At 41.7% G+C, this 17,402-nt stretch overlaps 2 protein-coding genes across 2 annotated transcripts; one reads left to right on the forward strand and one right to left on the reverse strand.

Annotated features, from left to right (window-relative positions):
• Window positions 1-15: 15 nt before the first annotated feature.
• On the reverse strand, window positions 16-13,580 carry gcc2 (GRIP and coiled-coil domain containing 2). Its single transcript, XM_085920707.1, has 24 exons — window positions 13,359-13,580; window positions 12,461-12,523; window positions 12,248-12,332; window positions 12,096-12,175; window positions 11,907-12,011; window positions 11,303-11,777; window positions 9,418-11,204; window positions 9,268-9,328; window positions 8,740-8,840; window positions 8,528-8,626; window positions 8,311-8,430; window positions 7,377-7,541; window positions 6,969-7,073; window positions 6,427-6,589; window positions 6,197-6,297; window positions 5,986-6,063; window positions 5,775-5,912; window positions 5,285-5,406; window positions 4,974-5,150; window positions 4,622-4,830; window positions 3,334-3,540; window positions 3,030-3,169; window positions 1,319-1,520; window positions 16-1,219 (listed from the first exon to the last, which is right to left on the reverse strand). Exons 1-24 carry the CDS (start codon window positions 13,362-13,364, stop codon window positions 1,146-1,148), a joined length of 4,863 nt encoding a protein of 1,620 aa, XP_085776833.1. The 5' UTR covers window positions 13,365-13,580; the 3' UTR covers window positions 16-1,145.
• tmem223 (transmembrane protein 223) lies at window positions 1,607-3,237 on the forward strand. Its single transcript, XM_085920708.1, has one exon. It carries the CDS (start codon window positions 1,796-1,798, stop codon window positions 2,528-2,530), a length of 735 nt encoding a protein of 244 aa, XP_085776834.1. The 5' UTR covers window positions 1,607-1,795; the 3' UTR covers window positions 2,531-3,237.
• Window positions 13,581-17,402: the final 3,822 nt, after the last annotated feature.

Consider the following 17,402-nt stretch of genomic DNA (forward strand, 5'->3'; position numbering starts at 1 on the left):
TTTTTACAGTCATGCTGTTGCACAAATGTTTTTAATAAATGTTATTTCAAGACGGATGAGTGAACAATTGTGTAGAAGCTCAAAGTTGAATATTGATTGCATCAATATTACAGAAGTTAATTTTATGGTATTTACTACTCAAAGCACAGAGGCAAGCAGAATTTACATTAAATCAATCAACCTGCAGTGATGAATCCCTTCAATACAGACTCTCATTTATAATTACTTGAACTGGCAAGGTTTGGATGATGCTAACCATATAAACAATAAATACTCTCAATAAAAGTCACATTCATTTATACAGAAGGAATCACAATCAGCTGCCAATGAGATGAGAAATAAAGTGATTCCGATAAGCCCGTTTTGTATACATTTTGATTAAATTGTTGATGACGATTGACACAATAAACGCAATATCCAAATAAATAAGAGGCCAAAAAACAGGAAACAATAAATCACATCTTAATAGGTCAAACTTTGATGTTGATTAGTAGAATTCAAGGCAAAAGTAACACCTTCACAATCATTTATCAAACACTTTCTGTCAGCCATATTGGTCAAGGGGCCGTTCATTCCTAGTTGATTTAAAGACTCAAAATCGAATCTTGATTAGGACCACTAAAACACCAAATGTAGAACACTCAAAAGACATATATGGAATGAAAGAAATGTTAAGTGGATGAAAAATTATAATTTTATAAGGTATAATGGGGTGGTCCAAATACACAGATAATAATGTAATGGGAATGATGAATGAATTGGCCCAGTGATGATTGAATTACCAGAGTAAAAAAAAAAACTTTCAAAACTAAATCTCAAGCTAAAGGCTGCAAAAAATTTTACCCAAGTACTATTCAAGTTCAGTTTTTTATAATGCCTTGGGAGCTTCACCTCCTGGAAAGGTTTAGCTGCATTAGGAATGAATACTGCACTGTATAATCTGTATTATTGTCACAGTATAAGCAACACACTGTATTATCAACTTGCAATTTGTTAGACCCTTAAGTCTGATAATGAAAAAAAAAACCTTTACATTGTGTTTTTTTTATCATCTTTTTATCACATTCCTGTCCCCTCTATTTTGCCCTTCAAATTATTGTGACTTTAAAGTCATACGTCCATGTTTCCAGACATCTGATGTTGATCTATCTGATCCCAGACCAACTGTGGAGATAAGATCCCCAGCCTGAGCCTCGAGTCCCCGAAGCCTCCTCCTCGCCTGTACACCACACAGCAGAAAGCACACAATAGAACCTCTGTATACTGTACTATTTCCTACAATTGTTAAGAGAATAAAAACACTGTAGTTCTAGTATACCTTGTGCAATGGCAGCCAGTTTGCTTTTCTCATCTGGGCTGAGCTGTAACATGGTGTGAATGACAGGAAGCAGAGCCTGCCTCTCGCTGCCTGACCGCAGAAAGATGAACTGCAGTAAAACGTTCTTTAGATACTCCAGATTGGCTACACTCTTCTCCCGTTCCTGGTTACGCTCCAAGCGACGTACTTCACTCTTCAGCAGCTGTAAAATTACAAGACAAAAAGAGATTTTAAAAACAAACAAAGCCCCCCCCCCCCAAAAAAAAAAACACCTTGTAATTTTGGTCAACGGCGCAAGCCGTAGTTCCACCACATGACGTCATGACTAAAATGGCTGCGCCCTGTGTTCAAGAGGAATCAAGTTTGCTCAAATTCTTTTGGTAAACCGAGGTGTATTATTCCGATTCCACGATCTATTCCGATTATTAGCAATCTTATTCACACATCCTATACCAAAAACTTCTATTATCATTCAAAATGAGTTTGCTTAGAATTTGTGGCGCATTCTCTCCGCTCCGAGCGATCACCATCCTTCAAAAACTCCAGTCAAAGCTTCCAGTAAGCGGCGTGTCGATCCATCTTACGAACGTGTGTTTTGGCGGACTGAGGCGACATGTTTTCGCACACCGTGACCTTTGCACATCCACCCAGCCCTCCAGAGACGTCACCCTATTCCAACACGACAGAACGGGCTTCTTCCGCCTCCTCGCTGTCTTCTGCGGGGGGCAGTTTGCCTTCTGGGCGTACCTGGCTCACTTCGCCTACACCGGCCTCAGAGATACTGGAAACTCCCGGGAGAAGGAAAAAAGAAAGACTCCCACCAGCACCGCTTTGGGTGGCATATGGAGTTTTGAAATGAACCTTGGATCCAGCACCTGGAGGTACGGCTTTACGCTAGGATGTGTGACAATAGGAGCGGGCATCGTGGGACTGGGAATTCTATTTTGTCAGCGCTCTGTCAGTCAGGTGGTTTTGCACCAAGGTGGAAAGATGGTGTCAGTTATGACACAGTCACCTCTGGGAATGGGCCACGGCCGCAAACTAACGATCCCGTTGTCCCAGGTCGCCTGTCATGCCCACAGACAGGAGTCCCCCTCATTCATCCCCCTCAAAATCAAGGGACACAAGTTCTACTTTCTGCTGGACAAAGAGGGCAGGATGAACAATGTTAAACTTTTTGATGTAACTGTTGGTGCATACCGTCCTCTATAAACAATTCACTGTATTGCCTCAAATAGCGGATGGGATTGATCTACTCGACTGGTGAGACATTTGCCAAAGAGGAGCCCATTATCTGTACAAATGTATTTGAATGATCTATTTTCTCAAAATCGGCACAAGTTAATCATTGGCATTGGCCTAATGATGTTAAATTGTTGCATGATGGAAAGGTGTCAAGTTTAAGAATGAGGAACATTAAAAGATAACTGTGAACGCAATATTAATTGTAGTTTCAAATGAAGCGTGTGAGCATTTTTACGTTTATGTTCTCTTACTACTTGAATGCAATATGTGAATGGGAATCGGCAGATGAATGACGACAGTGTCCGGTGTGATATAGAAATGAATAATGCAACAGTGACAACTGCTTCAAACAGTGTACGCCAGCAAAACTAAGTGTTAAACTTACCCATGTCACCACGAAACATTGTGAGGTCGACTCTTGAACAGGTTTAAACATGCTGCACTGCATAAGTGTTAGCTCACTTACGTTGATCTGCTCCATGAGAACAGCGTTGGTAGCCTCAGTTTCATGCAAGAGGCTGTTCATGTGCTCCAGACTGCGTGTGGCCGTGCTCAGCTTGTGACTCAGCTCGTCTTTGGTGGGCTCGACAGTCCACACGAAGGGCTCTGGAGACCAAACGCAAGTCATGTTAATTTAAAAATGAATAATAATAAAGCAAAAGATTCATTTAATCACCAGATGAGGCTGCAGTAATAGCATTGGATTTTTTTTTTTTTTTTATATCAACGATAAATTGATTTCATGACTGCAAATCTTGCTTTGAACACACCTTGCTTGGGGTCCGGTGACATGAGAAGGTGCTCCAGAGATGCAGGGGAGGTGCTTTCATTCTCGGTGGTCTCCATGCCTTCACACTCCTCCCTGGCCATAGACTGGAGGTCACTCGTGGAAACTGGTCCCAGCCCTGCCTGATTCTGGTCTGTAGTTCTGCGCTGAGCATCAAGGGACTTCCGGGTGGACTGGACCAATACGATGTCTGAAGAGCACCCATGGAATGCATTTTGAATATACAGTATGTAAATCAGAATTTAACTGTAAAGCCTTATCCTGCCATCCTGATATTTCTTTTTTACCAATTCTATGTAGAATCTCTACTCTTGTTTTTTTTTTAACTATAACATAAGGGGGCAGCAGATACAAATTCAGCTAGTCCACACTGACACCCGATAGGGGAGAAAAGACGTTGGTGGACAACAGTGACGATTGTGATTAATGAAGCTGGATGACGAGCTCAGTCAACAAACCAACTTCTCCACCTCTCCCCTAACCCAAAAAGTGTGTTCAGAGAATAAAAGCATTTACTAAGTAGGCTTCGCAATCACTGGAGGATTTATAATAATATCTCTGAAAATATTGATTGAAAACCACATTTTCACCTTATGGCTGGTACACTAAATAAAAATCAATCATGCAGTATTAAAAAAAAAAAAAAGACGAGCGGGACATGTAGAAAATTAAACTTGAACAGCTTATTCATGAATTTAGAATTTTGTCGTGCTGACGCTGCTTACCAGTAAAAGGCATGAAGCTGTTATCAATTAGTGGTGGCAGACTGAAATACGACTTTGGTTTGGACTAACATTGAGCCTATCTTCACAGCCTGGCATGCATGCGCGAGCCACTAATGATGCGTCCGTCCAGATGCCACGGCGGGCCGCTCGCCACACTGAGAGGCGGGATCGTTGCGGAGCAGTCACCGACACCTGACGTTTTTCAAGCCCTCTCTGCTCGCTCGCTCGCTCGTGCGTGTGTTGCTGTTTTGACTCTATGTGGCAGCTGCGTGGGAAGTGATGAATTCGCTTCCAACCGATAAACACGCCAACGACCTGCCATCCGTACTTCTCTCTTGCATCATTTCTCTCATGGAATTAATAAGAGAGAAAACTTCAAACCCTTGATGATTTCTTTGGGACCAGCAGATGGTTCTGTTTTGGTTATGTTGTTGTCTCAGATGTTTTTTTTTTTTTCTCAGCACTACTTTTATTATCATGTTTCCTAAATCATCTAAGCCGAGTTGGACCAAACAGCTCGGCTTCAAATTTCCTTCATATACTCACTATTCTGACTCTGCAGGTTGAAGAGCTGCTCCTCGACGCGGGTCAGCTGACCCTGCAGCGTCTCGACTGTGGCACGGTGCTCGTCCTGCAGCTTCCTCAGCTGCTCCCTGTGCGTCTGTCGCTGGGCCTCTATCTGGGAAGATGAGTCAGCTTGAGCCTGAGCCAACTCTGACCGCAGATCAACGTTCTCGGACTGCACCGACAGCAGTCTGGAGTAGGAGAGGGAGTGGGAATAGGAACGCAGGCTTTAGTATTCAGAGGGAGCATTCAACAGAAGAAAATGAGAAAGGAACGGCATTCCACATAAGAGTATGTTAACTCACAACAGCGGCAAACTGCAAAAGGGGCTCACCTCTCTCGGAGCTCGGCTTCCTTGCTAACGTTTTCCTGCAGGATTTTATTATGGCGCTCTAAAAGCGTGTCGTGCTCAGTCTGGAGCTGCTGCAGCTCTACGGTGCTGCTTTGGAGATTCTGCTGACTCTCTTCCAGTCTGGATCTCAGCTGGTCCACCTGAGTCAACAACTGCTCTCTGACAGACACGCAACACATTCACGTCAGTCATCAAACGAGTTAGTTTGGAAGCACTTCTCGTATAGATGTCAAACCACACGGATGTTCTTGTAGTTGATCCTGTTATTATTGTGGTCTTTTTTTTTCCCTTACCTTTCTAGTCTGCTGGCGTCACTTTCACCCTGCCCACTGAGCTTGCTCTTTTGCTGTTTTAGTACATTGTGTACTCGAACCTTATAACTCTCAAAGTCCTCAGTGGTTGCCACAAGTTCAGCCTAGAGACAACAAATATGTGGTCAATAAGACAGTTGATTGCTTTCACAAGAACATCTTGGCTAACATAGTATTTTTTGTTGGGATGTGAATTTGTGCGTGGGTGGGGCATCATAAAAACCTTTAAATATTGATGATAGGAATAAAATGGCTTACTATTTTATAATCAAATGGTAAAGTACCAAAGAAATGTTAGCAACAGTGCTTCTGATAGTGTAGTGAAGAGATTAAATTGCCCCCCTCAACCCCCCCGAGCAACGTGATGAACCATAGCAGGGGAAAACCAGTGAGTTGATCTGAAGAAATTCAAGATGGGCTTCCATTGAAAGTCCACTGAAGACTAAGGTGTCAAATAGATTGTGTTTTGTACCTTAGCAATGTCTCTCTCCTGTTGTAGACTGTTGATTTGCTGCTGCAGAGAGCTGCTAGTTCTTTGTTGCTGCTCCAAAGCAGACCTGAGCTGGTCCTGCAGGCGATGGCGCTCAGCGGTGAGGTCACAAACCTCAATCTGACATGAGAACAAACATAAGTGTTACGTTTGGAGCTAAAATGCCCAAACGGTGATATTATAGTCGCCTTACTTTGGTGCTTTCTAACTGTTGTTGGTTAGCTTCTAGTTCTCCTTTTAACGAGGCCTGCAACAAGGCTAGGGAGTTTTCCTGTTGGTGGGAAAATGTCGTTATTTGCGATAGCACATTCCCACTCAATCTTCCCATTAACAAGGACTTTGCCGCCCAAGGTTATATATGTCATAACCATTCATCAAGCGCATAAAGAGGCAGTCAAACAGACCTGCTTCTTGGCATCAGCTAGCTCTTTTTTAGATTTCACCAGCAACTGTTTGATCTTGGAGGTTTTCTCTTCCCCTTGCTCCAGCTGGGATTTTAAAGTTTCTGGGCACAAAAATAACACGGAAGGAAAAAATATAGACTTAAACATGTACTGTTGTAAAAAAAACACATTAGTGAAGAACAGGAATGATCTCAATATGACTGAAATGACACAAAGGCCATAGAACATACCAATTTCTTGTTTCAGCATTTCCTCTTTCTCGCTCAGTTTGATTATTTGAGCTTTGAACTCCTCAGATGCTTCATCGTTTTCAGAGAGTTTGGCGTTGAGTTCTTTGACCAGACGTTCGTAGTCGGCCATCTCCATGTCTAACAGAGAGTTCTGCTGCGCCTCCTAGTCAGACAACAGAAGCAGAGATGGAAATGATCATGATGAAATGTTTTCTATTTGTGGTGCTTATTTGACACAGATGGTGCGGTGCAGTCAGTTTCGAGATCAAAAATCCTGACAGCACTAAGAATGTGGACAGGACACTGTGAAAAGTGGAGCCTGCCGGCAGCCTTCGTGTAAACGTCCATCCTGTCAACGTCTCAGCTAATGGAAAAACAGCAGTGCTTTCCTTTGCTGTGGGCTAACATTTGTCCTCTTTCTCTCTTTGGAGAGTTACTGCTGTAGCTGCGGGCCGGCCATCACCGGTCATGGCACTTGACTGAAGAACTCCTCTGAGACAGGGGGAGTCTAAAAAGCTGTGTGTCTTAGTGAATTGTTAGACCTTGCGTAGTTGCTCCAGCTCCTGGGCGGCGTGCTGGCACTGCTGCTGTTGTTTGCTGAGCTGAGCTTTCAGCTCATCCACATCCTTCATGGCTCTTGACAGCTCCTGAAATTCAGGCCAAAGGTTTAAACGTACATTTATTTCAATCAACTTTAGTAGGTGTACGTGGTTATTCTATGCATGGAAAAAAATTTGACTTAAAATTTAGGAAAATTAGACTGACTAAAATCACTTGTAATTGCCTTTAGTGGCCACAAGATGGTGGTAAAGCACTACTGATACTGAAAAGAAACTTCTCAACTCACTTCTACCTATTTCCTTAACACCAAGATACCACCAAATGGTTTGCTGTAAAAGATTTTCTTGTGGAAGTTTATGAGAACCACAAACCACAGATATAACTTCTACCTTGCTCTTTTGTTCTCTCATTGCCTTCTCTGCCACAAGATCTCGGTCTAAAGTAGCTGAGTGCTTTTGGAGCTCTTGGATTTGAGCTTCAATCTGCTTGACTGTGCTCCTGGACGTCTCCAAAGCAGCCAGAAGGTCCTCCTTCTCGCTACGAAGCAAGTTGACCTGTAAATCCAAACATATTGGCTTGTTATGATTATCAGAGGTTATCTTTGGTCTGCTTGCAGACAGTCACAAGCTAGATGTGCCCGTTTCTGTCAATATTTCTTCTGAATTCCACTAAGACGCTTAACGCTGAGAAACAACAACTTGAATGGTTCAGCTGGAAAAATGTTAATGAGCGTATATATCCTACGTCTGCACAACAACATTTGAAAATCATTGGTGCAAATCTGACAGCAGCAGACTCTAAGGGCTCCCGCTGTAAGGAACACTGAACCAGCGAGCGCCTTCTCCTCATCATCTGTCAGCCAAACATTGACACTACGGTTAGTAAACAGAGATGTCCAGATGTATTCTGAATTCCCTGACTGGCTTCCCGTCTGCCTTTTTCCCTCTGAGACCGATGAGCACACTCAAAAAAACAAACAAAAAACAATCGCGTCCTTCGAAAAAGAAGCGGCAGATGGAAGCTTTTCTGTGCTCCATTTACCTGCCTGTGCTTCTCACTGCAAAGAGACAGTTATGAGTTTAGGCGAGAGGAGCGCTCAGTCTATATAAACGAAATTCCTCCCGGGCTCACCCACTCCAATCTGATGGGCCATTTGTGAGTGCCGCACTGCCAAGCGTAACTGGGCAAAGTGTCGGCGGCTGTAAATAGGAAGGTGACATATGAGAGCGGTATTGGAGGTGTGTTAGCGGGATAAACGAGTTAGCAGCTAGTGTGAGCGCTTTCTAACGTGTATGCTGGCGCTTCAACATGTATTTGTGTTACCTGTGTGACAGTACTGTTGAGGTGTTTGCCCAGGTCGCTGATCTGTTTCTCTGCTGCCTGGACCTTCTCTCTCTCTTGATCCAGTTGCTCCGTCTGCTTGTCGTAATCGATCTGCAGGTTCTACGTACGCACACGGCATCTCAGTTATGACCTGCATTTTTGTTTTGAGTCGGGGACTCGGCGCTCATTAGATGCGACTCGGTGATTTTGTTTATACCTTGTAGCCTTCAGCACCATGGATGATGTCCTTCATTGAAATGTTCATTTTCTCTCGCTCTGCCATTAGAGATGCTTTTTCCTCTTTCAGGGTTGCAACCTGCAAAAGAAAATTGTGCAACTCCATTGATTTTTTTCTCTTCAAGAATCTTGCCATTGTAATTTTTAATTGAGTTTAAGTGAGTTTCTTCAAGTCCTATATATTCTCCATACTTCTTTTTTAGTGGTGTCCAGCTCCTTCCTTGCTTTGACAGCCACTGCCTTGAGTTTGTTCGTCATCTCCTCCTTCTCTTTGTTGTGCTTCTCCAATGCGACTAAAAGAAGAATTCTCAAAAGTCTAGCAATGTTGCTCCACAAATCAAAGGAAGACACTAAATTCCCATCCACCCTGGATTGAATATCATTTTGATTACGAGTCACAATTGAAAAATGGGTCATTTCCATTTTGCATTACCGCTCGTGAGATGACTAGAAACAAACAAATAATTAACTAGCTAAATGAATCAATGAATAAAATATGTAACGTAATAATAGAACATTTCATATTGTAACATAAATAATTAACTCACTACTTCTGCGGACCCCTTACTATTTGTCGTTTTGTTTATAACATGAAAAACACAACCTCATAAGTTTTGCAGCTGTAAGATGAGTATGGTAAGCAAGAGATGTTTTGTTTGGGGACTAAACAAAGACATAGGCTTCTAAAAAATGTGGTTAGCTTCAAAGGGAGGACCATACCTATTTTCTGTGTAAAATCCGTGGATTTGTTTTCTTCTGCGGCGGATTTGGCGGCCGAATCCTGACACAGTAACAGGGTACAAAAAAGAAGACAAAAATAAACGTTTATCCGACTGTCTTTAAATTCAGAACGTGAGAATTTCTACTGACCTGCAAAGCAGCCACCTCGGCTCTCAACTGTGATATTTCGGAGTCCTTGTCCGCCAGTAGTTCTTTCAATTCTGTCTGTTCTCTCTCCAGAACGTCAACGTCGGTCTGAACCTTTTCTTCCTTCTCTTGGGACATGAGATTTATTTGTTCTTGTAACATTTGATTCTCGGCATGCATTTTCTCATTGAGTGACTTCATATCGTGTAGATCCTTCAGCAGCCCTTCAGCATCCCTCATCGTCTCCTCCAGGTCGGCTCTCAGCGTGTCCCTCTCCAGATGCAGAGCCCGCAGATCGTTTAGCGCGACATCGGAACGTCTTTCTTCTCGAGCCTCTTCAAGACTGCTCCTCAACAGGTTTCTCTCTTTTTCTAGCTCTTCTAAGCGTATTTGGAGCTCTGCAATTTCTTCTTTTGTGTTTTTTAGGGCTTCAAGCTGAGCCTCAAGTGCTGCTTCTTCTGCCACAGAATTTACAGTTGCTTCAAGGTGACTTTTTTGGGAAGACTGGTGCTCAAGCTGAGTTTCTAATGTAACTAACTTGGAGCTCAAAAGTTCTTGCTCATTTTGGGTTTGGGAAAGTGTACTTAAAGTCCCTTCCAGTTTTTGGTGGAGGCAGGCGTTTTCTGACAAAATGTCTTTAAGAGTCATCTCTGAAGAAGATATAGCCTCCTGCAATCTGCTCACTTCCTCTTTCAGGCTTGCCTCCATCTTGTCCCTCTCTTCCTTTAAAAGCTGCATTTCACTCGCCTTCTCCATTTTCAACATTTTCAACTCCCTTTCCGTCTCATCTTTCAGTAGTTGCGCTGCCTGCTTCTCCTCCAGCAGGCTCTCAATGTCTTTGTCCTTTTCATTTTTAAGATCCTCTATGGTTTCTTCTCGGAGTAGCAGCAGGGATTGCGTTCTGTCTCGCTCTTCATTCAGCGTGTTCACTATCTCATTTAGGTCTTCGGTCATGTTTTCTTTTATTTGCAGCTGAGAGAGGATCTCTTCATTCTGCCTGGTTAGCATTTCCACAGACTCATTGAGCTCCTGCACTAAGTCTATCTGGAGCTTTTGCTCATCAGCATTGTGACTCTCAACTTGGAGTTTAAGGTCTTCCACGGTCTGCATCAGAATATTTCTCTCCTCTGTAATCTCTCTGACTTTTACTGACAATTCTTCCTTCTCTTGGCCGAGTTGCTCAGTCTGGTATTGGAGGTTAGCACCTTGTTCCTTCATGGCGTTGTACTGGAGAACAAAATCGTTTGTTTTCTGACCTAGTTCGGTTTCCAGGTTTTGCAAAATGTCCTTTATGTGGTAGAACTCAGCTAGAGCAGAGTCCCTCTCTCGGGTCAAGTCCTCACATTGAGCCCTGAGCTTCTCTTGCTCATCTTGTTCCAATGAGGTTTGGTCTTGGACCGGCTCCTTGGAATCACCTGACACATTTATCTCCGGCTCTACATTCGTGACATTTAGGGTTGTCGTTGTTGGCTCGCTCTCCTGATTCATCAGCAGCTCAGTAATTTTGAAGTCCATCTCCTCTCGTTCCATTTGGAACTCATCTTTGACTCGCTCCAGCTCTGCCTCCAGCTCGCTTTTCACATTAGTGAGCAGGGTGAGCTCATCTTGCAACATTGTGTTGTGAGCTTGAAGGTCCTCCAGGGCCGCTTTCAGTCTTCCGTGTTGGGTCGCCTCGCCGTCAACCTGGCTGGAGTCAGCTTGACTGCGTGCCGACAGCGCCAGCATCTTGGCGATCCCCGAACTGCGACCGGGTTCTTCGTCTTCCTCTTGGACATCCTGGAGGTAGCTATCTGGATAAATTACTTGTAAACATTAGTTTCTCATACAAAAATGTGCTCAAACAAAAAGCAAATTACAAATAAGAAGTTCATTTTAAACTTTGTTGTACCTTTGAGTGCCAGCTGTTCAGTCAGTTCTTCCTGTAGCAATAGAAGACGTTCCCTCTCAATCTCGCAGTCTTCCTCCAAAGCCCTCAGCTCTTCCTCGTGCTGCAGACTCCTCTGAGTCAACTCCTCTTTCAGGTTCTCTATCTCCTGCTGGGCTTCAGTCAGCACATTTTGGTGACTCTCTTGCAACTCAGCCATCTCTTTGGCGTTTCTCTCTTGGATTTCTTCCAGCTCCGCTTGAAGAGTCTTAACATGAACTTCCAGGGAGCACTTGTCCTCTTCTGCCTGACATTTCCCACCGGGTTTCTCTCTTTCACTGTCTACCTCCCTGTCATGGTCTTCTCGCGCTTTCAGCAATTTCTGGAAATATGCAACCTCATCTTGGTGTTTACTGTTGGATTCCTCAATGGCGGACTTTAGAAGGTCAATGGTTCGTTTGTGGTCTTCAATGGCTTGTCCAAGTTCTGTGACATCGTCCTGCAAAGAACAAGTGTTGGATTCAACTCTACACATAATGTTTTGAGATCACACAGAACAATTATTACATCCGATTAAGATCATGTCTTCCTAAAACTCAAATTTTAATAAATAGGCATTTCAGATGACCTTGGCAAGTTGTTTGGTGTGCTCCAATTCTTTACGGGACAACACAAGACTTTGCTGGGTTTCGGCCTTCTCCAGTAGTAATGCATCCATCCGTTCAGTCAGCTCCTGTCACACAATTTAGGAACAGTACAAGATTCATAAAATATCTACTATAGGATGATATACAATTTTGACATTCTGATATGAAACCTGTATTAATGCGGCGTCATCTGAAATGCTGGTAATGTGTTTGGAATGTTCTTTGAGGCCTTCAACTTCTTTCTCCAAATCTGAAAATACATATTGGGTTCAACACTGCTAGAGACTCATTATCTCTAGCCCGATAATAAGCATATGGTCACCTGCACATCTGCTCTTCATCTTTTGTAAAGCAGCCATCTGCTTTTTGGTAAATTTAATAAGATCATCTTTGGACAATGTGTCCAGCTAAATGGTAGGCAAGAAGAAATAAGAAGACTGTTTAACATAATCAGTGCATCGATCATTGTCTGCACACATGAGCAAAAACACGTGAAATGTAATTGTAACTTCACACAGTTTAAATGCACAATAACCTTTGACTTGGGTGCGCTAGCTGGCGGTGAAGCCACAGATTCAGCTCCTGTGCCTCCAGGGTCCTGTGAAAAAACGATGTCACAGTGTCAAAGTTACAAAGTACAGAAAAAGTGACGCATGCGTGTGTATTTACGTTTCTGGTTTCCTTTAGAGTGGAGTTTCAGAAAGTACCAGCACAAACAACTGCAGAGCTTCCTTATGAAAATGTAATTTTTAACTTGAGTTCCCTTAAAATATATTTTCAGTTCTGTTTCCGTAGGTAGCAGAAGTGAGTAAAACATGCTACATTTACTCTTTTACATTTACCTCTTTATGTTTTGGGATAAATTGGACTTGTCAGAGTAGATTTGATGTAACATACAAACTTATACTACTCATCATATCTAGCTGAATGATGACTTTTCTGACAGGAACTCTGATTTCGTTTCAATTAACAAGTTTCTTCAAAGTAAGCTACAGTGCATAGTTACATTTACAAACATGACAGAAAATGACATCGTAACATCAAAACCTCGCGAATAAAGAAAGTACTGACAGTAGCTTTTGAAAACTTTTTTTTTTTAAAGTTTTTTTTCAAAAGGTTTTGCAAACGATTCCATCAAGCAAGACCAACTACTTGCCATCATGTATAAACACGCAATTAGGTGTAAAAATGTATGTAGAAATATTTTTTTAAACCAAAAATGTTTTTATTTATGTACATGGTGTTATGGCAATTAATATGACTGACTATCAGTAATTTATTATATAAATTCGGCTTCCAACATGAGCAACCGCAAAAATAATAGCACAGATAGACTAAGTTATCCCACTTCGCGTTTATTGTATTGTTAAATATTATTTAACTCCTTGCTCTGAATGTCAGTCAAGCAAATTCTATCCAGGTCATTCACTTACCTCCATTTTAGTCTATAATTTGTTTAATATCCTTTAAATCACCTCACAGCCGCGACACGATCACAATAAAGCTGACCGAACACGTTAAATGAGGTATACTTATTAATTTTAGATTCCTTTCAGAGTTAATACGACACGAATGTCACTGTTTTGGTTTTGAGTTACGCTCTCGAGTGTTGGTGGATTACTTCCGCAATCGTCAAACGACTGACGTCAGCACGTCCTTCGTCACACCCCTCAAGAGGAGCGTCTGTTGATTTAGGAATTTATCGGTTTTGTTTTTAATATTATTGTGATTATAATTTTATTCATAATAACAATTATGCATTTATATTGTTTATTTCTTACATCTCTTATATTTTGGAAAAAAAATAATAAGGAAAATGATGAAACTACCCTCTGAACAATATCCCCAATGTACAATACTTGAACACATCATTCAATCAGTGGGTCTTAATGAATTAAAAGGGCACACTCTCAGGAGCCATTGCAAAACACCTCACTAAAATGTCACTTTTTGTGTATGCAATTACGCCCAAGGACAAGAAAGATGTTGTTAGAGTCATTAACAGGACTAAAAGGAAAGAATGTTTACATGCCCTAATGCTACAAACCTGGTGGATGCTGTGTAGCTGCGCCTCAGTATTCCCATCACGTAAGAGCCAATTTCATCTACTGAATATGGAGACTGTTTTGACATGAATGATAGAACTGACAGAGGGAGCTTAGCAAGATGCCTCTCATCCTGACAACTATTGGATGCAGTGGGCAGAGGGGCAGGCGCTCTGCTGACTCCCTGTCTCGTCAGGAAGCGAACGTTTCTGTATCTACCCGGGTCAGACCCGTCAATCACAAGCCCGCTGTGCTTCCTCCCTGGGCATCGAGCAGTATTTTGCTGTCGCGTTTTCCCCTCTACTCCATCCAAAGTTGTCAGTCAGCGATGGCTTTGTGGTAATATCCAGCGAAGGCAATGAATGACCTGGTCAAGTTTATGTGGAGAAGGAACAGTTATTTTATTATTTTCTGTTTTTCTCGAAACAGTGAAATGATGTAAAAACTGCATTGCGTCATACTAATTTGTTGATGAAAAAAAATCAAGAAGATAAAAACTCATATTACCTTTAGATGCTCACTCAATAGGGCTGTTGAGCAGAATAGTTTGTGTCCCTCAAGATACATTTTGAAGCACCTCCTCAAATTCCACTCTATTTGTTAAAAAAAAAAAAAACAGCTTGTTATCAACCCACTCAAAGGGGAATTTGTCATCCCCTCTTGACCTCCTTTTGCCCTGCCACTTTAGTGCCCTTCACTTCCTTCTAATCAGTGAAAGGTGACTTTGGGGCGGGGGGTGTTTGTTTATGTCACTGACCCCATCGAGTGTGATTGAAGCCCCTCTAAAAGACTCTTTAGCCCAACTACGACGGATGTAAACAGCAAAGCTACACAACGTACAAAGCCATCCAAGTTTAAAGAAATGACTGCTCGCAAGTTGAAAGTGAAGGATCACAAAACTATTGTGCTCAGTATTTGCATGTTTCAATGACTTCACATTTTCCTTCCCTGCCGCCTGCTTTCGTTTTCTCTCTGACATTTTTCCCTCGTAGACTGGCAGCACCATTAATGGAGCTGACATTTTAACATATAGCTTTGACATTTCACTGTGTTATTGTCGGAATGGAACCCTTGATTGTTCTTTTCAGTTTAGACCTCGAGAGAGTGTGTTTCCTAAAGAGCGACGCTTAAACTCCCCAAAGATGAATGACTCCTGGGCTGTTTGTTAATTATATGTTGGCTTGTTACGTAATAGGCTAATGGTTAATAAAATCTCTATAGTATCAATAAATGCAAAAGAAAATACGTTCTTTATTCATAACTCTGAATCCCAAAAATTTTAAATCTCAAATCATCCAACAATCGGTGAAATACTGAGATGTCTGATCGCAAGAATTTTTCAGTGCAGGCCTGAAGTCTGTCTATTATTGATGATGCATGCCAGCATGTGAGCTGTGCATCTGATCCAGCAACTCCAAAGAGTGGCGCTGACATTTATGTCCATGGTCATCCACAACAGACAAGGTGATGTTTTAAAACTTCACGTCACACTAACAAAATCATTTTTCTTTTCACCCTGCCGAACATACGCGAGGAATAAGTGGAAAAGAAAAGGAAGAGCACGGGCAGCAGTTTTCTCTTCCCTGACTGTATGCTGCCAGTGTGTTGATTATAAATAGTTTGGTGGCTCAGCAGGAGAGTAACAATTCATCAAGACCAACCAGCGCAACCGGCATCCGTCTTTAAACAAACGTCTCAGTCTTGATTACCGGTGCTCTCACCCAGTCAGCGCCCTTGTGTCTACCTGTTTGCACAACACTTTACACATCCTGCACAAATGTTTGATGAACTGTTTTATGTTTCCCGTACAATAGCTACAATAGCCTATTCTTGGAAGTTTGCAAAAATATTGAGTAAGGCCATAATGCTGAACTGCTACAACTTTTTATGATGCAATAGTACTTAAGCATAGTTTTTAACATGAACTGTTATGTCATTTTTAGTCAACAGCAAGTTGCAAAATGACCCTGAGATGGATAAACACAGGAGAATTTTGCTGCTCAACACGCAATATTCATAAAAATGCTGTGTTTAGACCATTTTCTGTAGTTAAACATTACAGTCTGTTATTCCATATCCCAAACATATTTCCAGTGTTTAGGTGACTTATTAATAAAACATCAGAATCAGGAGAGTCTGTCATTCATCAATGTCATTGTGTCACCATAAAATCTAATGGACATGTGTTATTTACTCAGTTTACCAGGGGCAGCCTTGAAGTGACAACCTGGTTGAATACACGGACTTTTAAATTTACATTTAAACACCAACACATACACTCCAGTAGCCACAATTAACAATTATGGATGCTATACAGTTGCTTATTCTTCACAGTGATTGGGTTTACTGAACATATCCATGTCACAATTTCTTTCTGTCCATTTTCTATCTCTCCATCTGTCAGCCTAGTTGACAATCTAAACGTTGGTCTGAGGCGGTGTGTATGTGCGTGAGCAGTTTGTGCCCATCGTGCCTGCATCGTAACGAGAATGAATTTCACGTGCGCTGTCTCACTTTCAATCTGAGCTAATGGAAGTGTTGGCTTAAAAAGCCTATCACTCAGCAGAAATATTGTATTGCAATAAACACTGAGCCAACCACTACATATTAAATACAACTACATTGTGGCTACACTGAATTTCAAAATACGTTTGGCTCGTTTTTATTTTACAATACAGGTTCACAAAGGTCAGAAGGTCACTGAAGATTTTGTTAATCATAGAATGGAAAAACTGTATCCCCTGTGCATCTATCATCTTTTTAATTTCTGCCTCTTTTGGACCAGCAGAAATTAAAAAGACCCGATTCAGCACAAATGTGCAAAACTTATCATTATGACTCCCTCATGACACCGAACAGGCTGTGCTTAAACATACCATGGATGATTATTATTATGATCTCCAGTAGCAAGAGCTCCAATTATGCTGTAAAGGCAATAGATGGGGAACCACCGTTGTTTCAGCAATTAAGCCACATTAGTCATTGTCAGAATATCCGGGTTTAACGGGATATAGGCACTCCATTAGTGGAATTACAGCAGCCTCATAGTACTCTAAGGAGAGACTGGAAATCTAGGGAAGTTAATGATCCCCCAAATGCTAGTTTAGCACTTATGTCAGCCAAGAAATGCACAAATGGTGCAGTGAGAGATGTGAATGCTGAGAGACAAGCCTTTCCACTAATTATCCATAAGTATAAATAAATAAGTATAAATAAATGTAAATATAAATTGCTTTGTTACAGCTGCAGCTGTTTTGAATGCAGTATATAGTAACTGTACAAAAAAGTTGTCTTTTATGAGCTAGTTATGTTTCTACCTTGACTCTTCAAAGAATCTCTTTGTGACATCAAGGCTGCACTTCTGAATCATGAGTTACAATTTCATTTCTCTTTCATCAAACATCACAAGCTGGGAATTGGTTAAATATGCAC

This window comes from Syngnathus leptorhynchus, chromosome 9, assembly GCF_054491065.1.
Source record: "Syngnathus leptorhynchus isolate UIUO chromosome 9, UIUO_Slep, whole genome shotgun sequence".
Taxonomy (NCBI): domain Eukaryota; kingdom Metazoa; phylum Chordata; class Actinopteri; order Syngnathiformes; family Syngnathidae; genus Syngnathus; species Syngnathus leptorhynchus.

Bases quoted from the DNA above. Each gene is read 5' to 3' on its own strand.
- gcc2 (XM_085920707.1), bottom strand. The intron at 12,012-12,095 runs GTTTCATATCAG...ATTGTGTGACAG, and splicing joins ATGACGCCGCATTAATACAG to GAGCTGACTGAACGGATGGA. The intron at 7,074-7,376 runs GTAGAAGTTATA...CCTGAATTTCAG, and splicing joins TGAGAGAACAAAAGAGCAAG to GAGCTGTCAAGAGCCATGAA.
- tmem223 (XM_085920708.1), top strand. From the start codon at position 1,796: ATGAGTTTGCTTAGAATTTGTGGCGCATTCTCTCCGCTCCGAGCGATC.